Source organism: Gopherus evgoodei, unplaced genomic scaffold (assembly GCF_007399415.2).
Source record: "Gopherus evgoodei ecotype Sinaloan lineage unplaced genomic scaffold, rGopEvg1_v1.p scaffold_45_arrow_ctg1, whole genome shotgun sequence".
NCBI lineage: Eukaryota > Metazoa > Chordata > Testudines > Testudinidae > Gopherus > Gopherus evgoodei.
The window spans coordinates 1,655,016-1,681,776 of record NW_022060066.1 but is presented as its reverse complement, the minus strand read 5'-3'; the positions used below and the strand labels follow the sequence as shown (position 1 = coordinate 1,681,776).

The following is a 26,761-nucleotide window of genomic DNA, read 5'->3' as shown; positions in this document are numbered from 1 at the left end:
CTGGCAATGAGGTCCACAGGTTGACTATGTATTGTGTGAAGATATGCTTTTTGTTTGTTTTTTGCTTGTTTTAAATCTCGTTTCTTGTGTTATGTGAAGGGGTAAGTAACACTTCCTTTTTCACTTTCTCCACGCCAGTCATGATTTTATAGAATGAAATGACCAGAACTGCACACAGTATTCAAGGTGTGGATGTGCCATGGATTTAAATAGTGACAATGGAGTGAAACAGAGGTGACTGAACCCACAGCAGCTCATTATCCTCTTCCTGGCCAGTGTGGCTTTGCATCACAGTATATAAATAACTTATATAACCAAATTCTATTGAGTTCTGTGCTAGGTTATTTACAGTGACCTAAAGGAATTAGGCACTAATCTGCCAATAGGAGTTGGATGTTAAACCTCCATAGGCTGTTCTAAAAATGACAGGCTAAATCATGCCTAAGTTCTGCAGTACAGCTTTCCTGAAGGCCCCCTTCACCTCTTTGTTCCTCGGACTGTAGATGATGGGGTTGAACATTGGGGTGATTGCGTACATGAGAGACAGAGCTTTATGAAAGGCTAGGGACCGCTCAACCAATGATGATATGGTATTCACCCACGAAAGCTTATGTCCAATACATCTGTTAGTCTGAAAGGTGCCACCGGACAAGACAGTTACTCACCGTTGTAACTGTTGTTCTTTGAGATGTGTTGCTCATATCCATTCCAGGTAGGTGTGCACGCCGCGCGTGCACGTTTGCCGGAAACTTTTTACCCTAGCAACTCCAGTGGGCCAGCAGGTCACCCCCTAGAGTGGCGCCACTATGGCACTAGATATATACCCCTGCCGGCCCGCCCGCTCCTCAGTTCCTTCTTGCCGGCTACTCCGACAGTGGGGAAGGAGGGCGGGTGTGGAATGGATATGAGCAACACATCTCGAAGAACAACAGTTACAACGGTGAGTAACCGTCTTTTCTTCTTCGAGTGATTGCTCATATCCATTCCAGGTAGGTGAATCCAAAGCCTTACCTAGGCGGTGGGGTCGGAGTGAGAAGTCGCGGCCTGGAGCACTGCAGAGCCAAAGGCCGCATCATCTCTGGACTGCTGAACCATGGCGTAATGGGAAGCGAATGTGTGGACCGCCCTACAAATCTCTTGGATTGCCACGTGGGCAAGGAAAGCCAGCGATGATGCCTGTGCCCTGGTGGAATGAGCAGTCACATGGCCCATCAGAACATGGGCCAGGTCATAACAGGTCCTGATACAGGAGGTAACCCAGGAAGATATCCTCTGCGAGGAAATCGGTAGCCCCTTGACCCGGTCCGCTACCGCCATGAATAACTGGGGGGACTTGCGGAACGGTTTGGTTCTGTCCACATAAAATGCTAGCGCCCTACGGACATCTAGCGAGTGGAGCTGTTGCTCCCTGCGGGACGAATGGGGCTTTGGGAAAAAGACGGGGAGGAAGATCTCCTGGTTAATGTGGAAAGCTGAGACCACTTTGGGAAGGAAGGCCGGGTGTGGTCTCAGCTGCACCTTGTCTTTATGGAAGACCGTATACGGGGGATCTACTATGAGGGCCCGTAGTTCTGACACCCATCTAGCTGAGGTGATGGCCACTAGGAAGGAGGTCTTCCATGAGAGATAGAGCAGGGAGCAAGTAGCTAACGGCTCGAATGGAGGACCCATGAGCCGAGTTAGAACCAGGCTGAGATCCCATGAAGGGGCAGGAGGGCGGATCTGTGGATAGAGACGCTCCAGTCCCTTCAGGAATCTCACCACCATGGGGTGGGAGAAGACAGAACACCCGTCCACTCCAGGATGAAACGCGGAGATAGCCGCTAGGTGGACCCGGAGGGATGACAACGCCAGACCCTGGGCCTTGAGGGACCAGATGTAGAATAGAATAGTGGTGATGGGAATCTCCATAGGGAGAAGACCTTTCTCCAAACACCAACAGGAGAAACGCTTCCACTTAGCCGAGTAAGTAGCCCTGGTGGAAGGCTTTCTACTGCCCAGGAGAACCTCCCGAACTGGGGTAGAGCAGCGTAACTCGGAGCCTGTCAACCATGCAGGAGCCATGCCGTAAGGTGCAGAGACGGAAGGTCCAGGTGACAGAGCCTGCCGTGGTCCTGGGTGATCAGGTCCGGATGCAGGGGCAGGGCAACTGGGTTGGCTACTGAGAGGTCCAGCAACATGGGGTACCAATGTTGTCTGGCCCATGCTGGGGCTATGAGAATCACCCAAGCTCTGTCTCTGCGCACCTTGAGGAGAACCCTGTGTATCAGCGGAACGGGAGGGAACGCGTAAAACAGGTAGGTCGCCCATGGGATCAGGAAGGCATCTGCTATAGACCCGGGCTCCCGACCCTGAAAGGAGCAGAATGCTCGACATTTCCTGTTCTCCCTGGACACGAAGAGGTCCATCCGGGGATGATCCCACGTCTGGAAGAGTGAGAGGGCGACGTCTGGATGGAGGGACCACTCGTGCGAGCGGAAGGACCTGCTCAGTCGATCCAGTAGAGTGTTTCGTACTCCTGGCAGATAGGATGCGGAAAGGTGAACAGCATGGGCTATGCAAAACTCCCAGAGACGCATCGCCTCGAGACATAGGGGAGAGGACCTGGTGCCGCCCTGCTTGTTGATGTAGAACATGGTCGTTGTGTTGTCGGTGAACATGCTCCTGAGGGTTCCACAAGCCCTGAGTTCTTTGGGCTCCACAGTGCGCCCCCCAACCCACATCTGAGGCGTCCGTAGTCAGGGATGCCAAGGGCTGGGGCGGATGAAACGGGAGCCCCGCACAGACTACGGACTGGTCTAGCCACCACCGAAGGGAGTCCAGTACCCTTTGGGGAACGGTGACAACTGTGTCCAACAAATGTCTGGCCGGCTGGTACTGCGCGATGAGCCAAGATTGAAGAGGCCTCATGCGGAGTCGAGCATACGCTGTCACAAACGTACAGGCCACCATATGGCCCAGGAGGGCCAGACATGTTCTTAGAGAGGTCAGCGGGGCCGCCTGCAAGCACAGAATGATGGCCGACAACGACTGGAACCTGGGCAAGGGTAGCAAGGCCCTGGCTAGGGTAGAGTCCAGAATGGCCCTGATGAACTGTATCCTCTGTGTGGGGAGCAGAGTAGACTTGTCCACGTTGATCACGAGGCCGAGGACAGCAAAGAGGCTGCTGATCCTGCGGACGTGGTCGCGGACCTGCAGCTCCGATGTGCCCCGGATCAGCCAGTCGTCGAGGTAGGGGAACACGTGAATGCGGCAGCGCCGAAGGTGTGCGACGACGACTGCCATGCATTTCGTGAACACCCTCGGGGCCGTAGAGAGGCCAAACGGGAGGACCGCAAATTGGTAATGCTGGCGATCGACCACAAAGCGGAGGAAACGCCTGTGCTGGGGGAATATGGCGACATGGAAGTAAGCGTCCTGCATGTCGAGGGCGGCGTACCAGTCTCCGGGATCCAGGGGTGGGATGATGGTTCCAAGGGATACCATACGGAATTTCAACTTCACCATATACTTGTCGAGTCCCCGCAGGTCGAGGATAGGCCTGAGGTCCCCCTTGGACCTGGGGATTAGAAAGTAGCGGGAATAAAACCCCTTGCCTTTCTCACTCTCTGGAACCTCCTCTATGGCTCCCTTGATGAGGAGCGTGTGCACCTCCTGACGGAGGAATTGCTCGTGAGAGGGGTCCCTGAAGAGGGACGAGGATGGTGGTGGGGGGCGATGAAAATTGCAGGCGATAACAGGCCTGCACAGTATGCAAGACCCAACGGTCCGATGTTATTTGGGTCCACGCCGGGAGGAAAAATGAAAGACGGTTGGAAAACTGCGGGGAAGGATCCGGAGGGGAAACTGGTACTGCGCCCTCGGGCGCACCTTCAAAATGAAGGCTTGGGTCCAGGAGGGGCCTTGGCGGAGCCTTGGTTTTGCCCCGTTTGGCCACCCGACTGTCTGCGTCTGTTGTTCCTGCCGTGGCGCCTAGTGAGGTCCTGCCGCGGACGGAACTGAGAATACGGTCGACGCTGTTGTTGTTGTTGGTTCTGCTGCCGGAATGGCCTGCGCTGTGTCGCAGGCGTATGCATCCCCAAAGACCGTATTATGACCCTATTGTCTTTAAGGTCCTTTAGTCTGGGGTCTAATTTAGCGGAAAACAGGCCCTGGCCTTCGAAGGGGAGGTCCTGGATTGTATCCTGGAGCTCTGGCGGAAGGCCAGAGACCTGAAGCCAGGAAATTCGGCGCATCGTAAGCCCCGAGGCAAGGGTCCGAGCGGCCGAGTCTGCAGCATCTAAGGAGGCCTGTAGCAAGGTCCTCGCTACCTTTTTGCCCTCATCCAGGATGGTGGTAAACTCCTGGCGGGCGTCCTGTGGTAACAGCTCTGCAAATTTTCCCGCCGCTACCCAAGAGTTAAAGGAGTAGCGGCTAAGGAGGGCCTGCTGATTCGAGACTCTGAGCTGTAGCGCCCCCGCTGAATAGACCTTGCGGCCCAGGAGGTCCATCCGTCTCGCCTCCTTCGACTTGGGTGCCGGGGCTTCTTGACCGTGGCACTCCCTGTCGTTCACCGACTGGACCACAAGGGAGCAGGGTGTCGGGTGAACGTGCAGGTATTCATAGCCCTTCGAGGGGGCCATGTACTTCCTTTCCACTCCTCGAGCGGTCGGAGGAATGGAGGCCGGTGACTACCAGATAGTAGCGGCGTTGGCCTGAATTGTCTTGATAAAAGGCAGGGCCACTCTGGTGGGCGCATCGGCGGAGAGGATGCTCACCACTGGGTCCTCGATTTCAGAGACCTCCTCTGCTTGAATGTCCAGGTTTTGTGCCACTCGTCGGAGGAGGTCCTGGTGTGCCCTAAGATCTAGAGGGGGAGGGCTGGAGGACGAGGTACCCGCCACTGCCTCATCCGGGGAAGACGACGAGGAAACCCCCGGCAACAGAGCATCCACGGGGTCTTCTGTCTGGGGCTGCACCTCTGTCACTGGAGGGAGCTCCGGGTCCTGGTGGCTGGACCTGTCTTCTGCTTCCGGGAGGGAGAGGGCCTAGACACTGTTGCCTCTGGTGGCCTGCGTTCCGCCGCAGGGTGGGGAGTAATATGTTGTGGACCCTGGGCTTGGCGGTACGCCCATGGGGTCCAAAACCCCCACTGTTGAGGCCCTCGTTCCTGAGGTGGAGGGTCCTGAAACAGGGCCGAGTGTCTGTCCTGGCCCAACGCATAGGCGCTCTCTGCCTGAGAGGACACGGATGGTTCCCTTGAAGGCCACGGAGGCGCTGAGCCAGTTTGATAGGCCTCTCTATATGCCGACTCCAACGCTCTCCTCGGTGCCGAGGATCGGTGCCGCGACCAGTATCGGTGCCGGGATCGGGACCGGGAAAGGCGTGGTAGTCGGTGCCGGGATCCAGATCGGGATCTGCCTCGAGGCCAGTGCCGAGAGCGGGACCGCGACCGTCAATCAGCGTGGTGCCGGGATGGCAGTGGGGACCGGGACCTGCCACTGACGCGGTGCCGGGAGGTCGACCGGGATCGGGACCTACCACCGGCTCGGTGCTGGGAGGTCGACCGAGGAGCTGAACGCCGAGGTGAACGGCTCCTAGAGTCTCGGTGCCGGTGGTAAGAGGAGCCAGACCGGGACTGTGCGGATGCTGATCGGCGCCTCGAGTGCTACCGGTACCACCGGGGAGAGCAGTGCCGGGACTGCGAGCGGCGCCCTGAGCGCGAGCGTTCATGTCTCCGGGGCGATCGGTGCCGGGACTTCGGAGACAGCGCTCTCAGCATCGGTTTGCCTCTGGAGGTTACCCGTCCCGGGGGTGCCGTGGTCTGAGGATGCAATGGCTCCGTGAGCACTATCAAGTCCCGTGCCGAGGCAAAGGTCTCCGGCATAGATGGGACTAACAGCTCGACCCCTGATCTCAAGGGGGAGCTAGGAGGTGCTGGACTCGATGGACCTTCCGGACCCGGAGTCGACAGCAGCCCTGCAGGCGGTGCCACAGCCAAGGTAGATGCCGGGCGTTCCACTCGAGCCTGCTTCGATGTTGTTGCAGACGTCGAGGGTCTTGGATCTATTCCCAGTGCCGGGGATGGACGGTGCCGGGGAGTCTTGACGGTGCCGGCGCGGTCCGGTGCCAGAGTAGAAGTGGCTGGTTGCGCCGCCGGTACCGGCGTTAGTGCCGCTTCCATTAGGAGAGCGAGGAGTCTTTGATCCCTCTCCTTCTTTGTGCGAGGCTTAAAGGCCTTGCATATACGACACTTCTCACTGATGTGCGATTCCCCCAGGCACTTGAGGCACGCGTAGTGGGGATCGCTAGTCGGCATTGGCTTCTTGCATGCCGAGCACTGCCTGAAGTCCTGCGAACCAGGCATGAGCCCGGTGCCGGGCGCCGGGAAGGGCAACGGCCCACCTGCGAACAAGCTAAACAACTATATATAATAAACAACTAACTAATACACTACTTCAAACTATGTATAAAACTATTTACAACTACGACTACGAAGAGAGTACAGGAGAGCTAGGTACGTGGAGGACAGCAAGCCGCACTCCACAGTTCCAGCAACCGACACGGCGGTAAGAAGGAACTGAGGAGCGGGCGGGCCGGCAGGGGTATATATCTAGTGCCATAGTGGCGCCACTCTAGGGGGCGACCTGCTGGCCCACTGGAGTTGCTAGGGTAAAAAGTTTCCGGCAAACGTGCACGCGCGGCGCGCACACCTACCTGGAATGGATATGAGCAATCACTCGAAGAAGAATCTTTGTTGCTTTTTACAGATCCAGACTAACACGGCTACCCCTTGGTAACTTGACATACATGATAATGATGGTCCCGTATTACAGACTCATCACCAGCAGGTGAGAGGAGCAAGTGGAAAAGTCCTTTTGCCTCCTGACAGAGAATGCAATTTGCAGGATGGCTGAGAGGATAAAAATGTAAGACACAACAAAGAAGAGGAAGGAGACCAGGAATACCAGGGAGCAGGAGACCAGAATAATCATTTCCGCCATGGGGCTTTTTGTGCAGGACAATTTGAGCAGCTCCTCCATGTCACAGAACAAATTATTAATTTCATTAAGGGCACAGAAGCTTAGCTGGGGAACCATCCCCATTGCTAATGCACTGACTGAGAAACCAGTTTTCCAGGAGGCAGATACCAGCTGAAGGCAAACCCTGAGGTTCATCTTAACATTATCGCTGAGTGGGTTGCATATGGCTAGATAATGGTCATAAGCCATGACTGCAAGTAGGAAACACTCTGCAAGCCAAAGCACTAAAGAAGAACAACTGTGTGATGCAGTCCCTGAAGGACATTGTCTTGTCCTCTGCCAAGAATCCAGCCAGCAACCTGGGGACAATGACTGAGGTGTAGCAGGTGTCCAGGAAAGACAAGTTCCCCAGAAAGAAGCACATGGGGGTGTAAAGCTGCTGATTTGCCACAACTAGCACAACAGTGAGAAGGTTCCCAGCCATGATCACAATGTAGATCACTAGAAACAGCACAAATGTAGAATCTGAACTTCATCCAGGTTCCTGAATCCCAGCAGAATGAACTTGGTGATGGATGTTTCATTCTTCCATTGCATGTGTTCCATGTGTTCTCTGGAAAGAAAGAAAGAAAGAAAGAAAGAAAGAAAGAAAGAAAGAAAGAAAGAAAGAAAGAAAGAAATTGTCTCTCCTCGGATCTCCAGATATGTCCTTGTTCTACCATCCCTTTTAATTTTATTCAATATTTATTTAAGAAGTGATTTTCAAAAGATTGAGTGTTTCTCTACATTGCACTTTTGTCATTAAAACTTTTGTCGCACAGGGGTGTGAACAAAACATTCTCCTGAATGACAAAAGTTTTAACGACGAAAAGTACCAGTGCGGACAGCACTTTCTTGGAAGCTGCTCTCTCGTCAACGAAGCAACCGCCCCTCATGGGAGGGAGAGCTTATTTTGTCACCGAGAGAGAGCTCTCCCAGTGACAGGGGAAGCTGCACTGCTTACCTTACAATGGTGCAGTTGCAGCGGCACCGCTGCACCGTTTTAAGGTGTGCAGCATAGACATAGCCTCAGTTAGGCACCTAGTGGGATTTTACAACACCTCAGTACCTAAATTTATTGATTTCAACAGATATTACGTGACAAGATGCTTTTGAAAATCCCACTAGGCTCTAAATACCTTCAAAAATCTGGCCCATAACCTTTTTAAGAGCATTAGCAAATCCATCTAGGAACGTCTCTGCATCTTTAGGCATATAAATACCTTTGAAAATCTGGCCCTTAGTGTATAATACTTTTTCACCTGACCTGATGACATATGAGTTTTCACAACACTACAGTATATCTGCCAACATGATAACAGAACTTGACAGAAGGGAACTTTTTGTTACCTCTGTAAAGAGAAAATAATAACAGAGGCATATGTCAGCAAAACCCAGAGTGACTTACCTATAATTTCTTCAGCAACAAACATAGCACATATGGATGAGATTCTCACTCCACTCCCATTGTATTGGCATAATGGGGTCTTAGTGGAATGGATCCAAAACATTTTTTTCAATGGAAATTTTAAAGTTTTTAGCTAAAAAACTTGAAAAGAGAGATTTTGCCCAAAAATTGGAGTTGCAGTGCCTCCTGGGATATGTAGTTTGCACCTCATGTCTCCATTCTCAACAAGCTGGGATCGCCCATCTGGACTACATCTTCCATAATGCAGCAGGAACAGGGACTCCATATTGCAAAGCTACCTCTCACTAAGATCACAGAATCATAGAATCATATAAAATTAGGATTGGAAGAGACCTCAGGAGGTCATCTAGTCCAATCCCCTGCTCAAAGCAGGACCAACACCAACTAAATCATCCCAGCCAAAACTTTGTCATGCCATACCTTAGAAATCTCTAAGGATGGAGATTCCACCACTTCCCTAGGTAACCCTTTTCAGTGCTTCACCACCCTCCTAGTGAAATAGTGTTTCCTAATATCCAACCTAGACCTCCCTCAGGGCAACTTGAGAACATTGCTTCTTGTTCTGTCATCTGCCACCACTGAGAACAGCCTAGCTTCATCCTCTGTGGAACCCGCCTTCAGATAGTTGAAGGCTGCTATCAAATCCCCCCTCATTGTTCTCTTTTGCAGACTAAAGAACCCCAGTTCCCTCAGCCTCTCGTCGTAATTCTTGTGACCCAGCCCCCTAACAATTCTGTTGTCCTCCGCTAGACTCTCTCCAATTTGTCCACATCCTTCTTGTAGAGCGGGGCCCAAAATACACCAGATGAGGTCTCACCAATGCCGAATAGAGAGGAATGAACCAGTCCCTCAATCTGCTGGCAATGCTCCTACTAATACAGCCCAATATGCGATTGGCCTTCTTGGCAACAAGGTCACATTGCTGATTCATGTCCAGCTTCTCACCCACTGTAATCCCCAGATCCTTTCCTGCAGAACTGCTGCTTAGCTAGTCAGCCCCAGCCTGTAGTGGTGCCTGGGATTCTTCAGTCCTAAGTGCAGGACTCTGCACTTGTCCTTGTTAAACTTCATCAGGTTTCCTTTGGCCCAATCCTCCAATTTGTCTGTCATTATGGACCCTACCCCTACCTTCCAGCATATCTACCTCTCCCCTCAGCTTAGTGTCATCTGTGAACTTACTGAGGATGCAATTAATCCCGTCATCCAGATCATTGATAAAGATGTTGAACAAAACCGGCCCCAGGACTGACCCCTGGGGCACTCTACTTGTTACCGGCTGTCAGCTAGACATCGAGACATTGATCACTACCCGTTGAGCCCAACAATCTAGCCAGCTTTCTATCCACATTATAGTCCATTCATCCAGTCCGTACTTTTTTAATTTGCTGGCAAGAATACTGTGGGAGACTATATCCAAAGCTTTGCTAAAGTCAAGATATATCACATCCACTACTTTTCACATATCCATAGAGCCAGTTAACTCATCTGTCATAAATATAAAGAGAAGGGTAACAACCTTTATGTATGCAGTAAAACCAAATCCCTACTGGCCAGAGGTACAGAATCTCTTACTTGTATGGGGTTAATCAGTTCAATTTGCCTAGCTTGCACCTGACCAGAAGGACCAATGGGGAAAAAAGATACTTTCAAATATGGGAGGCGGTTGTTAGTGCTCTTTGTTTTGTTCCCTCTTGAGACAAAGAGGGAGACCAAGCAGGTAATCCAGCTCCTATTAAAATGATACACCTATGCTGGAGGTAATATTATTCTTGCTTTGTAACTGGGAAGCAGAGTCAGAGGGGAATCCTCTGTGTTTTAAGTCTTTTTATTACCCTGTAAAATTACCTTCCATCCTGATTTTACAGACGTGCTTCTTTTACTTTTTTCTTTATAATAAAGTTATTCTTTTAAGAATCTCATTGGTTTTTAGTGTCCTAAAAATCCAAGGGTCTGGTCTGAGCTCACCTTGTTAATCTATTTGGTTGGTAGATTATTTTCAAGCCTTCCCAGGAAAAGAGGTTAAGGGGTTTGGGGGCATATTTGGGAGGGGGATAGGGCTCCAAGTGGCCCCTCCCTGAATATTTGTTTAAATCACTTGGTGGTGGCAGCAATACCATCCAAGGACAAGGAAGGAATTTATGCCTTGGGGAAGTTTTTAACCTAAGCTGGTGGAATATAAGCTTAGGGGGTCTTTCATGAGGGTCCCCACATTTGTACCTGTAGCAGGGTGGTTGCCTGCTCCTGCCCTGAAGGGTTTAAAAAGCAGCCTGAGAGGGCTTGAAAGCTGCAGCTCTATAAGCTGGGCTGATTGGGGAAGTGGCCTTAGCTGGGCCACAGCCCAATCAGGCCACGACTGGCCTGTATAAGGCAGCCAGGGAAACCAGGAGCAGTCTCTCTTTGCCTGTAGAGAGAGAAGGGTATGGTTGCAGGGAGTTAGAGACAGGGTACCTGAGTGAAGCAGGGCTGGGGAGCTCTAGCCTGGAAATCTCCAGGCTGCAGCCTAGTATAAGACAACAGGTACTGGGGGTTGCAGAGGGTAGCCCATGGGTAGGCAAAGGCAGCAGGTCCAAAACCAAACCCCTTTGCCTATGATGAGGGGCTGATATTGCAGTCTGCCCCAGTGAACGGGGGCTAGATGGAGACTGGGCAATAGTCAAAACTGAGGCAAAGTGGGGATAGTGGGTTGGGGGGTTCCCCAGGGGGCAGCACCCCAGTTAAAAGGGCACCAGGGTACAGGGAGGGACACAGGGGCCAAGAAGACAGGTGGATCACTGGCCTGCAGAGGGTGCTCCTGACTGGCAGTGAGTTAATTCCCAAGGACAACCGGCAGGAGGTGCCCCAGGGGTGAGTCTGCATGTCTACAGTACCTCAGAGTGGGGAGGGAACCCTAATATCATCATAGAAGGCAATCAGCTTGGTCAGGCATGACTTGCCCTTGGTGAATCCATGTTGACAGTTCCTGATCACCTTCGTCTCCTCCAAGTGCTTCAAAATGGAATTCTTGAGTACCTGCTCCATGATTTTGCTTGGGACTGTAATAAGGCTGACCGCTCTGTAGTTCCCCAGGTTCTCTTTCTTCCCTTTCTAAAATATGGGCAATATATTTGCCTTTTTCAAATCATCTGGGACCTCCCTTATAGCCACTAATTTTCAAAGATAACAGCCAATGGCTGTGCAATCACAAAAGCATTCTTGGATGCATTAGATCTGGACCCATGGACTTGTGCATGTCCAGCTTTTCTAAATAGTCTTTAACCTGTTCTTTCACCACTGAGGGCTGCTCTCTTCTCCCCATACTGTGTTGCCCAGTGCAGCAGTCTGTGAAGCACTAAGTATTTCAGCTTTTTCCACACCGTGTCACTAGGTTGCCTCCACCATTTAGTAAGCGTCCCCCACTTTCCCTGACCTCCTTCTTGTTGCTAACATACCTATAGAAGCCCTTCTTGTTACCCTTCAAATTTCTTGCTAGCTGCTACTCCAATTGTGCTTTGGCCTTCCTGATTACACCCCTTCATACTCTAGCAATATATTTATACTCCTCCCTAGTCATCTGTCCAAATTTCCACTTTTTTAAGATTCCTTTTAAGTTTAAGCTCACCAAAGATTTCATTGTTAAGCCAGGCTGGTCACCTGCCATATATGCTATTCTTTCAGCACTTCGGGATGGTTTGTTCCTGCACTCTTAATAAGGCTTCTTTAAAATACAGCCAGCTCTCCTGGACTCCTTGCCCCCTCATATTAGCTTCCTAGGGGATCCTGTCCATTAGTTCCCTAAGGAAGTCTAAATCCAAGTCCCATATTTTGCTACTCTCCTTTCTTCCTTTTGTGAGGATTCTGAACTCAACCTTTTCATTGGTCATTGCTGCCTAGATTGCCACCCACTTCTATTTCCCCTACCAATTCTTCCCTGTTTGTAAGCAGCAGGTAAAGAGGAGCATGGCCCCTAGTTGGTTGCTCCAGCACTTGTACCAGGAAGTTGTCCCCAACACTCTCCAAAAACTTCCTGGAGAGATGAGACCAGGATGCATTATGAGGGATGGATGAGGAAGCCCAGCCTCTAGGGGAGAATGGGGACACTTGGAACAAACTACAACTCCCAGGAGGCACTGCAACTCCCATTATTTGGGTAAATTCTCCCAGTCTTTAGACCCAGTCCCCAGTTTGCATCACTATTTACTAGCAGGCTCAGCCAGGTTCAACTTTTTGCAAAATTTCTCATGGGGAGCTGTGACCAGGCGTGAACATATTGTCCCAAACCAGCCTTTTTGAAAGCAAGTATCATTTAATCTCAACAGTAGGAATCAAAGCACACCACAACAATGGGGTTTTGTTCCCAAAGCAAACAGCCAATATTCAGCTGCCTTACTTGAAGTTGGGTTGGATTAACTTATCCAGAGATCCCACTTCTTGCTCTGGGAGGAACAGTCTCTATCCCTGCAGCCTCTGAGTTCCAGCAGCTTGGATTTTCAAACACTCCCAGAGCAGTTTCCCACCTGTCAGCCCTCCTATCTGCAGTCACCAGCCTGGTGGTGTTAAAACTTAAAAGGCACTGTCCTTATAATGGGTTCAGGTTGCCTTGAATGGTGCACTGAAGTTTGGGACTGTGGGTGTGTGCTGAGGAGTCTGGGGTGCAGAGGGAGGTTGGGCAGTGGATGTGGAGGAGGTGAGAGGGATGATCGCCCCACTTTAGCCTCAGAGACACATGATAGACTGAGTGAGCAGCATGGTCAGGGAAGCTGCTCCTGCACCCTGCCCAACAAAACGAGCTGCCTGACTCCCTGCCTGTGTCTGCAGCTACTTTTACATAACCAATAGCATCTTGTTTCCTGGAGGTGAAACAGCCCTCCTAACCTTCTCCAAAATGACATGGCCCTGCCCGGCCACCCTTTTGCCACCCAACCCAGCTCCAGACCCCACCTCCAGGCACCCCTCTCCCCATCACTGAGCAGGACTGGAGGAGGTGCAGATCTCATGGCTGTGACTTTTCATCCCCAACCTAAACCTGACACTTATCGTTGGGTACTGTACCCAAAGCATCCCGAATCCAACACCTATAGTCGTGCCCCATCAGGTTTGGGTCAGGCAAAGGGCTCCACTCCTGTAGAACTATGGAATTACACAATTTTACAACGTTTCGAAGCAGCCAGGTGAGACAATACAAAGGCAGACAATGCTACATAAACATAGCATATCTGGGGCGGGGAGTAGGGGGAGTAATAAAAAAGAAGTGTCCACTTCTTTCAACAGCTGCATGAGTGCTGGACACTTGTTTGTTTGTTACAGTTCCAACAGACATCTGATCCCCTTGCTGTCATTGAGCAGCATGCTGCTCTACATAGAGTGCATTGAAATGACTTACGGTGTAAAGTACAACTCAGTGTGAGCAAGAGAATCCAAAGCTGGCCCTTACTCAGGCAAGTACTTTTTTCTCACAAAGAGGCAAGAGGGGCAGGGCTTAGCACACAGCCCCCTCCTTGGCATCTCCCATGGGCTAGCTTGGTCACCTCCCAGCAAGGGCTGGCTTTTATGGATCCCATTCTTAGGCATCCATCCCTCCTCATTAATTGCATAGAAGCCTGAGCACCTCATTTTGTGGATCTCACTGATTTTCTAGGCACCTAAGAGTTAGGAGTGGGGACGCTCAGCGCCTAATGGGTGGTCTACACTGAAAACATACATCGTCAGTGCTACGACTTTCAGGTGTAGCCAAGCTAACCCCTGGTGCAAACAGCTATAGGTCAACAGAAGAATTCCTCCAGTGACGTAGCTACTGCCTCGGGGTGCGGGTGGGGGAATTACCTACAGAACCCCTCCCACCACTGCAGTGAGCATCCACACTGAAGCACTACAGCTGTGCTTCCGTAGCATTGTAAGTGCTGACATATCCTACGTCCCTTTGTGAATTTAGTCCTTTACACTCTCATTTACTGTGGAACAATCAGACAGTGGTGAAACAAAGCCAGGCTATTTCTAGTACTGAGGCACACGAGGTGAAAAATGATGGGAAATTATTGTTTGTTTATGTAATATTCATCACACAGAAGGAAAGAGGCTTGTAAAATGTATTGTCACACACAGCACAAGAAACATTTGGAAATTAAGAAGCAATAAGAAATTCACCATTATAAATAACGGGCCATATTCTAGCCTCCGTGTAAATGTGGAGTAACATCATCAGCTTCAGTAAAGTTACTCCACTCTTACCAGAGGTGTAAATGAGATTGTATCATGGATCACAGCTCAGGAGAAAATTCCTTTCTTATTTCCATTCCTTTTCTAAACCAGCAGAACTGACAAAGAAAACTTGCAGACACATTTGTGTGCCAGGCAGCTGTAATATTATTCTGCACAGTGTAAGTTCTGTGTGATACTGTGTAGAGTGACCAGATAGCAAGTGTGAAAAATTGGAACATTTTTTTTGGTGGGGTGGGGGTATAGTTGTGTATATAAGACAAAATCCCTAATATCGGAATGGTCCCAATAATATCGGGATGTCTGGTCAACCTAGAAAGGTGCCATGTGAGCACTGACAAACCAACATGTATGGCTGTGTCTTCAAATTCTATCTATCATAACCTATTGTATATGAATTATCTATCATCACAAGCTATTGTATATAAATCTATCTAGCTACGTCATCATTATCTACTGTTTATCTACTTATGTGTCTAATAAGCATCACTATCTAGCTTTCTATCTATCTTTCTAGGAACATTTAGCCAAATTCATCATCCTGTAGCCAGGGCTACATTCACAAAAGGACTAGGCTCCTAGCTGCTATATTACACACCAGAAGTCCAGCATCAGGCTCCACTAGGGGTCACCAGACCCCCACTCAGATGTCGCTGAATCCTGTAGATGCCTTATCTCAGTTAACACCCATGTTTTGGCAGAAATAGTTCCCTAGATGCCTGAGGGTGTGCGCACGGCTGCCCTGTTCTAGGCTAACAGATGCCTAAGCCCCACAGCAATGCACAAACTAAGAGAAGAAGAGGTGTTCCTCTGCATAGCTTGCCTGTGGGGCCCGCCACTGCAGGCTATAGAGCTGGGGACTAGAGCCCAGGTCTATGAACTCAAAGGGGAGTGAAGCAGTTATCAGGCTTCTTGCCCTTGCTCTCTCACACGAAGCCAAAATCCCCCCCTCCCCTGCACCATGACACTATCCCACTGTCCAGTGAGGATGGCCCTCCCCTCAGAGGTAGCAGACGCCTCTGCAAATCCCTTCTCCCCCTGAGGCAGACAGGGGACTTGAACTGGGGTGTCCTCCATCCCATCTGAGGATTCTAAGTACTGGCCTAGCAGTTCTGAGGGAGGTCATCTTCCTTCTTCTCACACCACGGCTCAGGCTCCACAGGTAAGGTAGGCAGAGGAATGGCTGTCTTTCCCGAGTCGGGAATCACTCTGGGGCTTAGGAACCTGGACAACAAGATGGCAGCTGTTGTGCACATGCCCCAAGGCTGAAACATGGACACACAGGGAAATTTCACTGAAACAACTAGGTGCTGAGGGAGCATAGACACTACAGGGTTCTGCGGCAGCTGATCAAGAGTTTTGTGAATCTCAGGGGTGATGAAATCTGGGACTCAGGCACCTACAGGGGTATTTAGGTGCCTAAATCCCTTTTGTGAATTGAAGGCCTGGTCTATACTAGGGAGGGGGTCGATCTAAGTTATACAACTTCAGCTACGTGAATAACATAGCTGAAGTTGACGTACTTAGATCTACTTGTCATGGTGTCTTCGCTGTGGTAAGTTGATGACTGACGGTCTGTCGTTGACTCCGACTGTGCCTCTTGCCCTGGTAGAGTACCGCAATCGACAGGAGAGCACTCAGCAGTTGATTTATCGCTTCGAGACTAGACACGATAAATCGACCCCCTCCCCGGATTAATTGCTACCCGTGGATCCAGCGGGTAATGTAGACAAACCCCAACACAGTGAAACTAACTCCTCCCTGCTGCACTTAGGTTCTAAGTGGTCACAGTGAACAGCCTCTCAGGAAATGTAAGTCAGAGCCAGGCACAGAATTTCTGATCTTCATGATCAGGAACCAAACAGAAATGTGGTTTTAAAACTCCTTGGGAGAGGACACAATCTGCTGGATCTCCTTCAGAATCCTATCCTTGTTGTTGGATACATTCATCTTGGCTTTTTTGAGGAGTATTTTGACATTGTCCTCTGAGTAGGATGAAGTAAAGGTGGTAAACGTGTCTCTGAAGTCCTTTATTTTATCTAGGAATAAAAAAGGTGCGTAAGTGCCAAATATAGGGAAACAATGGTTCTGCTTTTACAATTTGACTGCTCCCAGAACCATAGAATCCAGGTACCGAAAGAGGCAGGGGAACAACATGGCCAACTCCTGAGGTTTACTTAGAATCACAGAAATGAGGGGCTGAAAGGGATATCGAGATGTCACTAAGTCCAATTTCTTGTGCTGAGGCAGGACCAAGTGAACCTAGACCATCCCTGACATTTGTTTGTCCAAGCTGCTCCTAAAATCTTCAGTTGAGGATTCTACCATGTCCCATGGAAGCCTATTCCAGAGTGTAACTACCCTGAGAATTAGAAAGTTTTTCCTAGTTCCCCACCCCCTGACACACACACGAAAAAAAAACTATGACCAGATGACTAGCAACATAGACAATAAAGGTGAAGGGATGCAAATCTGCATAAGTAAAAAACACATCAAAGATTTTCTGACCAGTTTGAATGAATTAAAATCATCAGGGCCTGATGCTATTTACCCGATGGTACTGAAGGAATTAGCTGAAGAAATCTTGGAGTCACTGGCAATAATATTTATGAACTCATGGATGACAGGAGAGGTCCTGGAAGGCTGGAGACAAGCTCATCTTTAAAAAGGGGGGAAAGGGAGAGCCACGGAACTTGAGAACCTACTAGAACAATGTCTAAAACATTAACTTTACAAATACCTGGAAGACAAAGAGGTGATCACGAACAGCCTGCATGGATTTACCAAGAAGAAATCATGCCAAACCAGCTTGATTTCCTTCTTTGGAAGAGTAACTGATTTGGTGGTAGGGGGAATGCAGTGGACATAATATAGCTGGACATCAGCAAGGGTTTTGACACAGTCCTACATGACATTCAAATAAGTAAGCTGGAGAAATGCAGACTTGGTAGAACTATCATTAAGCAGATATATAATTGGTTAAACAACCTCAAAAAAAAGTAACTATTAATGGAATGTTGTAGATTGGAGGGAGTTCTCAAGTGGGGTTCCACAGGGATCTGTTCTGTGTTAAATGTTAACATCTTAATTAATGACCTGGATGTAGAACTAGAGAATATACTTATCTAGTTTTCAGATGACACAAAGCTGAGGGGTTGCCAACACTTTGGAGGATAGAGCTAACATTCAAAGGGATCTTCATAAATTGGAGCACTGGGCTATAGACAACAAAATGAAATTCAACAAAGACAAATGTAAAGTTCTGCACTTAGGGAAGAAAAACCAAATGCACAAATACAGAATGGGGGGTAACTGGCTTGGCAGCAGCACTTCTGAGAAGGATGTGGGAGTTGTGGTGGATCACAACCTCAATATGAGTCAGCAATGTGATGTTGTTGCAAAGAAAGCAAATGCAATTTTAGGCTGAATTAACAAAGGCATAGTATGCAAGTCACAGGAGGTGATAGTACCACTGTACTCAGTGCTGGATAGACCACATCTGGAGTACTAATTTTGGTCACTAATATATAGAAAGAATATACAGAAACTGGAAAGGCTCCAGAGGTGAGCAACAAAGATGATCAAAGGGATGTGTAGAAGGGTGGACTTGCCCCTGCAGCGCCTCCTGCTGGTGACTTCTGGAATTAGCTTGGTTCCAGCTCCAGAGCGCCCTCTGCAGGCCAGTGATCCATCTGTCCCCTGGCCCTTGTGTCCCTCTCTGGACCTGGTGCCCTTTTACACGGGGTGCTGCCCCCTGGCAGTAATCCCTTTCTCTCAGGGTCTCCCCTCCTCAGGAACCCCTACCCTCTATCCCCACCTTGCTTCAGTATATGGCTATTGCCAGTCATTGTCTAGCCCCACGCCCTGGGGCAGACTGCAGTATCAACCTACTCATCACTGGCAAGGAAGGTTTGGACCTGCTGCTTTGGTCTACCCCTGGGCTGCCCTCTGCAACCCCCAGTACCTATTAGCCGAATGCTAGACTGCAGCCTGGGGCTTTCCAGGCTGGAGCTCCCCAGCTCCTCTGCCTTTCCCCAGCCCTGCTTCACTCAGTTACCTTGTGTCTAGCTCCCTGCAGCCAGGCCCTTCTCCATCTACAAACAGACAGAGACTTCCCCTTGGCTTCTGGTTTCCCTGGCCTTCTTATAAGGTCTTGTTGCTCAGTTTGGGGCATGGCCCCAGCTGCAGCCACTTCCCCAAATCAGCCCAGTCTAAAGGCTGCTTTCTCCAACCATAGCCTCTTCCCAGGGCTGTGTTTAATCCCTTCAGGGCAGGAGCAGGGATCCACTCTGCTACACGATAGAATGCCCTTGACGCCTTCGAGGAGCACTGGATGCTGTCCAGGGTTCTCTGCTCGGTGTCCCCATCAGGCTCCCTTCTTATGACCCTTTGACCTCACTCTTGTCCCTGTTCTTTTATTAGTTGTCCCCCAGAATCAGTGGGGTTCTGAGGTCCTGTAGATCCTCCCCTTAGGCGGGGGCGGATCTATTAGCAATGGGTGGGCTTCCGCTTTCCCAGTTCCCAGAAACCCAATAGGTACAGGATGGAATGCAATCCCTATGAGCAAAGGCTGAAGGAACTGGGTATGTTTAGTTTGGAAAAGAGGAGATTGAGTGGGGCATGATATCAGTCTGCAAATACTTAAAAGGCTGCTGTCATAAATATAAAGGGAAGGGTAACAACTCTTATGTATGCAGTAACATAACCTCCTTCCTGGCCAGAGGTACAGAATCCACTTACCTATAAGGGGTTAATCAGGTCATTTAACTTAGTTGGCACCTGACCAGAAGGAACAATGTGGAAAAAAAGATACTTTCAAATGGTTGGGGGGAGGGTTTTTTTGTGCTCTCTTTGTTGGTTCCCTCTTGGGACAAAGAGAGAGACCAAATAGGAAAACCAGCTCCTAACAAGATCCTGAAATTATATATCTAAAATTACAGAAATTGTAAGTAATAGCAAGGAAATGCATTAGATTAGCTTTTGTTTTAGCTTGTGAATTTTTCCTATGCTAAGAGAAGACAGTTACTCACCTTTGTAACTGTTGTTCTTCGAGATGTGTTGCTCATATCCATTCCAGTTAGGTGTGTGCGCCGCGCGTGCACATTCGTCGGAAAACTTTTACCCTAGCAACTCAGTGGGCCGGCAGGTCGCCCCCTAGAGTGGCGCCATCATGGCGCTTGATATATACCCCTGCCGGCCCACCCGCTCCTCAGTTCCTTCTTGCCGGCTACTTCGACAGTGGGGAAGGAGGGCGGGTGTGGAATGGATATGAGCAACGCATCTTGAAGAACAACAGTTACAAAGGTGAGTAACCGTCTTTTCTTCTTCGAGTGATTGCTCATATCCATTCCAGTTAGGTGAATCCCAAGCCTTACGTAGGCGGTGGGGTCGGAGTGAAATGTGGCAGAATGAAAACTGCTGAGCCAGAGGCTACAGCATCTCTTGACTGTTGAACCAGGGCATACTGCGAAGCAAAGATATGGACCAAGGACCAATGGAGCTGCGCGACAGATCTCGTGGGTAGGAACACGAGCCAGCATGGCGGCAGATGAAGCCTGAGCCCTGGTAGAGTGTACGATGATGTGGCTTGGGGAAATATGAGCCAAATCATAACAAGTGCGGATGTACGCCATCACCCAAGATGAGATCCTCTGAGAGGAAAACAAGCAAGCCCTCCCTTTGGCCCGCTACCGAGACAGAGCTGGGGCACCTTACGAAATGGCTCTGTCAGCGCAATATAAATGCGAGCACTCCACAGATGTCCAAGGAGTACAATGGTTGTGCCCATTGCGTTGAGCTGTGGGTAACATGAAAGGCCGAAACCACCTTAGGGAGGAAAGCCACCGTAAGAGGTCTGAGCTCGGAGACCCGTCTGGCCGATGTAACAGCTACGAGGAAAGTTGTCGTCCAAGACAGGTATAGCAGAGGGCCAGTCGTGAACGGCTCGAATGGGGGAGACATAAGTCTGGCTAAAACTAGGTTGAGGTCCCAGGTTGGGGCTGGGCGTCGCACCCGAAGGTGCAAGCGCTCCAAGCCCTTGAGGGACCTCGAACCCATAGCGGAACGTCCACCTTAGCCTGGCTGGAAGGTAGAGATGGCTGCTGAGTATATCCTCAGCGATGATACCGCCAGGTCCTGCCGCTGAAGGCCAGAGGCAGGACAAATAGAGGGGATTGAGACCTCAGCAGGAGCAAGATCGAGCGTATTGCAGCTGTAGAAGAAACGGTTCCACCCGGCCCGGTACTTGACCAGGTGGAAGGCTTCCTGTCACCCCGGCTCAGTTACGCAGCAGCCACACCATGAGGCGAAGAGGCTGCAGGTCCGGGTGACGAAGCCTGTCGTTGCCCTGAGTGATGAGGTCTGGGTGGGGTGGCAGGGTAATTGGGTCGGTTATTGACAGGCCGAGCAACGTGGTATATCAGTGCTGCCTGGACCACTCTGGAGTGATCATGATGACGCGCTCTGCCCCTGCGGAGTTTGAGCAGGACCTAAAGAACCAGTGGGAACAGTGGGAAGGCATAACGGAGTTGGCCTTTCCACGGCATCAGGAATGCGTCCAAGATCGATCCCGAGGAGAGACCTTGGAAGGAGCAGAACAACTGGCATTTTCTGTTCTCGCGGTGAGCGAACAGGTCTATGTGAGGAAACATCTCCACTTCTGGAAAGCAGAACGCCTCACATGGGGCAGAGTGATCACTCGTAAGACAGGAAAGACCTGCTGAGTCAAAGCACCAAGACGTTCTGAATGCCTGGGAGAAAGGACGTCACCAGCTCCATCGAGTGGGCCATGCAAAAGTCCCAGAAATGGATGGCCTCCTGACAAAAGGGGGGAGGACCATGTCCCCCCCTGGTTATTTATGAAGCACATGGCCGTTGTGTTGGCTGTAAACACCGAGATACCACGGCCTCACAGCTGTCGCTGGAACCCCTGGCACACCAGGCGGACTACTCTCATTTTTGGGGCATTGATGTGAAATGCCAGCTCCCGAGAAGACCAAAGGCCTTAAGCTCGGAGGTGACCATAAGCACTTGAGCAGAGAGATGACACTTCCATCGTCAGGGGCACTGAGGGCTGGGGCGGATGGAACCGCATCCCTGCCCACACCAGGGAGGGAGTTAGCCACCACTCTAGGGAGCCTAAGGTGCTCGAGGGAACGGTGACTACCATGACCATTGGCTCCCTGTCCGGGTGGTACGCCGAGGTGAGCCGGACTTGGAGAGAGCGGAGGCGGAGCTTGGCATGTTTGGTTACAAACTTGCGGGCAGCCATGGACCCAGGAGACTGAGACAAGTACGAGCCGAGGTCGTTGGGAAAGCCTGCAGAACTCGGATGATTGGTGCCATCGCCTAAAACGCAGTTGTGATAAGCAGGTTCCGGCTAGGTAGGAGACCAGGATAGCCCCTAGGAAGTCCAACCTCTGCTTGGGAACCAGAGTGGATTGCTCTATAGTAATCATCAGGCCTTGACCTGTGAATAAGACCGTGATGATGCCCACGCGCTGAGTGGTTTGTGTCTCAGAGTCTCCTCGGATAAGCGAATCGTCCAGATACGGAAAAACGCATATCCGACATCAGCGAAGGTAGGCGGCGACTATGGCCGTAAACCAGAAGTACTGACAGTTGGCTAGAAAGCGGAGGTATCTCCTGTGCGGAGGGAAGATGGCGTTGCGAAAGTACGCGTCCTTCATATCAAGGGCGGCATAGTAGCCCCCAGGAGGCAAGGATGGAATAATGGTTCCCAGGGATACCGTGCGGAACTTCAATCTTATCCTAAACCGGTTGAGTCCGTGCAGGACTAGGAAGGTCTGAGACCTCCATTCGAGTGGGGGACTAGGGCATAACGGGAGTAAACCCCCTTGCCCCTTTCGTCAGTCGGCGTCTGCACCTCTTGTACGAGGAATTGCTCGTGAGAGGGGTCCCTGAAGGGGGACAGGGCTGGAACAAATTAGAGGTGGTACCTATGCTCCACCGTGCGCAGGACCCAGCGATCTGAAATTAACTGGGGCCATGCCAGGAGAAAGCGGGATTGGGATCCCGGCCGGTGACTCGTACACCGCCCTCAGGCGCACCTTGGAAGGTTCGTCTTTGGTCCCAGTGGTAATTGCGAGGGACCTTGACCTTGGCTCTTTAGGGGTCCTGACGTTCGTCTGCGACCACCTTGGCCTCGCCGTTTGCCAAAGTCCTGTCTCTGGCTAGGCACAGAGTATGGCGGCTGGGGACAGAAAGGCCTGCGTTTGGTCGCTGGCATATGCATGCTGAGAGAGCGCATTAGGACCCTATTGTCCATCAGGCTTCGCAGCCTGGGGTTGTCTTTGCCGCGAAGAGGCCTTTACCAACAAAGGGTAAATCCCGAATGGCATACAGCAGCTCCGGCCGGAGGTTTGAAACTTGAAGCCATGAGGTGCACCTCATGGCGACACCAAAGGCCAGAGTCCTGGCTGCAGAGTCTGCTGCGTCCAACGAGGCCTGGAGGGACGCCCTGGGTACCTTTTTCCCCCGTCCTCCAAGACGGCAGCGAACTCTTGGCGGGAGTTTTGAGGGAGAAACTCCATAAACTAAACTACCTTCACCCAGGTGCTATAATTATAGCAGCTGAATCGTGGTCCTGAGCATAAGATCTGCGCATGTGGGATGACACGGATGCGTGTCTGGATGGCCATGGAGGCACTAAAAGAAGGCACAGGCAGAGTCTCTGACTCTATCGGACCTTGCCCAACTCGGCACCGGGGACCGGCACCGGGAGGTGTACCGGTACCTGGAACGAGATCCAGACCCGCAACCAGAACGGTGCCGGGAGGTCGACCGAGATCTCGAGGCTCCGGGAGAGGCTACAGGAGTCAAGGTACCTGTCGCGGTGCCGGGAGTCGGAACGGTGCCGATAGCGGGTAGGCGAACGGGATACTGACCGGTGCAGCGAGTGCGACCAGTACCGATGAGGAAAACAGCACCGGGACTGCAAGTGGTGTCGGGTGTGCCGACAGGACCTGGAGTGTCTGCGGGACCGTGATCATGAACGGTGCCGCTCTGCTGTGCTGACAGAGGACGGTCACATGAAGAGACTGTATTACCCGCACCGGCGGTGCCGGGGTCAGGCAGCATCGACTCTGTCATGGCAATGAGATCCCTCGCCGTTGGTAATGTCGCCGGCGTGGAGGGAACAGCAGGCTCAACCACAGTGCATACTGGGGAGCTGTCAGGCACCGGATTCAACGGCCCTCGTGGGACCGGGATCGACGGTACCGAGGTCGTCAGAGCTTTGGTAGGTGTCGGTGCTGGGCGATCCGAGTTAGATGAGCTGTCTGGCTGCGGTGCCGTCGGCACGGAAGCAGCAGGAGCAATAAGCTCAACCACGGCGCGTGCCGGGGAGCCGTCAGGCACCGGATTCGACGGCCCTTGTGGGACTGGAATCGACGGTGCCGACGTTGTCGGTGCCTCAGAGGTGTCGGTGCCAGGCAATCCGACTTAGACGAGCTCTCTGGCTGCAGTGCCATTGGCACGGAAGCAGCAGGAGCAGTAGCTCAACCACGGCGCGTGCCAGGGAGCAGTCAGGCACTGGATTCTACGGCCCTTGTGGGACCAGGATCGACGGTGCCGACGTCGTCGGTGCCTCAGCAGTTGTCGGTGCTGGGCGATCCGACTTAGACGAGCTCTCTGGCTGCGGTGCCGTTGGCACGGAAGCAGCAGGAGCAGTAGCTCAACCACTGCGCGTGCCGGGGAGCCGTCAGGCACCGGATTCTACGGCCCTTGTGGGACCGGGATCGACGGTGCCGACGTCGTCGGTGCCTCAGCAGGTGTCGGTGCCGGGCGATCCGACTTAGACGAGCTCTCTGGCAGCGGTGCCGTTGGCACGGAAGCAGCAGGAGCAGTAAGTTCTACCACGGTGCGTGCCGGGGAGCTGTCAGGCACCGGATTCAATGGCCCTGGGGGACTGGAATCGACGGTGCCGATGTCATCGGTGCCTCTGCAGGTGTCGGTGCCGGACAATCCGACTTAGACGAGCTGTCTGGCTGCGATGCAGGTGGCACGGAAGCAGCAGGAGCAGGGGGCTCAACCACGGCGCGTGCCGGGGAGCCGTCAGGCACCAGCAGGAATCGTAGGCTTTCTCGACCTCGGAGGAAGGGAGCAGTGCTGAGTCATCTTCGGTGCCGGCGACAGCTGGTGCCGAAAGGCCTTGGCAGTACCGGCGGGGTCCGGTGCCGAGGAGGCGCTTCTGCCAGCCGCTTGATCATCGCTCGGCGCCAAAGGTGGAGCGGTAAGTGAAAGTCCCGCTCCTTTTTGTTCTCAGCTTAAAAGCCTCGCAAATGGGGCACTTAGCTTTCAAGTGTGATTCCCTGAGGCACTTCAAACAGGAGTTGTGTGGATCTCCCTTCGGCATTGGCTTCTGGCAGGCCGAGCCCATTTTAAAACCCGGTGAGCCGTGCATGGGCTCCAGCACCGGGTTCATGGAAGGGGCTACTTCCTGAACCCCGCTAACTATTACTAAACTAACTATGTTAGCCAAGAAAAAACGTATAACTATACAAATATATATATAAAAGGATTATAACTGCATAACTATATATGAGAACTACGAGTAGCTAGGGAAGTGGAGGTCAGCTAAGCCGCGTTCCACTGTTCCAACGACCGACACGGGCGGTAAGAAGGAACTGAGGAGCGGGCGGGCCGGCAGGGGTATATATCAAGCGCCATGATGGCGCCACTCTAGGGGGCGACCTGCCGGCCCACTGAGTTGCTAGGGTAAAAGTTTTCCGACGAATGTGCACGCGCGGCGCACACACCTAACTGGAATGGATATGAGCAATCACTCGAAGAAGAAGTAATTTTATTCCTGTTTTGTAACTGAGAAGCAGAGTCAGAGGGGAATCCTCTGTGGTTTAAATCTTTTTATTTAACCTGTAAAGGTATATTCCATCCTGATTTTGCAGGTGTGATTCTTTTATTTTTTTTTTTAATAAAATTCTTTGTTTACGAACCTGATTAATTTTCAGTGTCCTAAAAACCAGGGATTTGTTCTGTGCTCACTTTGTTTACCTATTTGATTAGTATATTATTCTCAAGCCTCCCTAGGAAAAGGGGTGAAGGGGCTTGGGGGGATATTTGGAGAAGGTAGGGCTCCAACTGGCCCCTCCCTAAATGTTTGTTTAAATCACTTGGTGGTGGCAGCAATACCGTCCAAGTACAAGAAAAGGAATTTTTGCCTTGGGGAAGTTTTTAACCTAAACTGTTGGAATATAAACTAAAGGGGGGCTTTCATGCGGGTCCCCACATGTGTACTCCAGAGTTCAGAGTGGGGAGGGAACCCTAGCAGCTGCCATGAAAAAAGATGGAGCAAAGTTGTTCTCTCTTGCCACAGAGGGCTGGATAAGAGGCAATGGGTTCAAACTACAACACAACAGATTTAGACTGAATCTCAGGAAAAAATCCTAACTGTAAGAATGGTAGGACAATGGAATAAATTGCTTAGGGAGGTCATGGAATCTCCTTCACTGGAGATTTTCAAAAGGAGGCTGGGTAGCCATCTTTCCAGGATGGTTTAGATAGAATAAATCCTGAATCTTGGCTGGGGTTAGACTAGATGACCCTTGTGGTCCCTTCTAACCTTATAGAAGTCATGGGCCATATTAAGCCCATGACTTCTTGTCCTTTCTTCAATGGACATTGAGAATAATTGATCCCATCCTCTTTATAAAGCCCTTAACATATTTGAAGACTGTTATCAGGATTAGATGAGGATCGCAGCTGTTCTTTATATTTTCAAAAGTAAGTTTCCAGTCCTTAGGTTTCACAGAAAAACCTGAAAATGTGACACTAATGTACTGTAAATGTGCAGAAACCAGAAAACAAATACAAATAACCAGGCATTTAGTGTTTTCTTAACAATTTCATGATTTTAAGCCCATCTCGTGCTTTTAAGAAAGCTTAGCTAGCTAGCTAGCCAGAAAGATAGATAGATTGTATTGGGATAGCCTATCTATCTATCTATCTATCTATCTATCTATCTATCTATCTATCTATCTACACTGGTGTGATTGACTATGTAGCCCAAAAAGGCCCTGAAAGGGTTAACTTGGGCCAATTATGTTACCTGGCTGCATGTGAAGAGAGAACCAGACTTAACTGAAGGTGAGTGCCAGCTGAG

General features: G+C 50.9%; 1 protein-coding gene and 1 pseudogene across 3 annotated transcripts in view; both read right to left on the bottom strand.

Moving 5' to 3' along the window:
• Window positions 1-430: 430 nt before the first annotated feature.
• Window positions 431-7,559, bottom strand: LOC115642801 (annotated as a pseudogene).
• Window positions 7,560-16,432: 8,873 nt separating this feature from the next.
• The window catches only part of LOC115642800 (cytosolic phospholipase A2 gamma-like), a 52,618-nt gene continuing 42,289 nt past the window's right edge, over window positions 16,433-26,761 (bottom strand). For all 3 annotated transcript variants that reach the window (XM_030546501.1, XM_030546502.1, XM_030546504.1), the window contains one exon: window positions 16,433-16,661. In XM_030546501.1, the coding sequence (XP_030402361.1) occupies window positions 16,498-16,661 (164 nt within the window). In that variant the 3' untranslated portion in view covers window positions 16,433-16,497. The remainder of the gene's footprint in view (window positions 16,662-26,761) is intronic.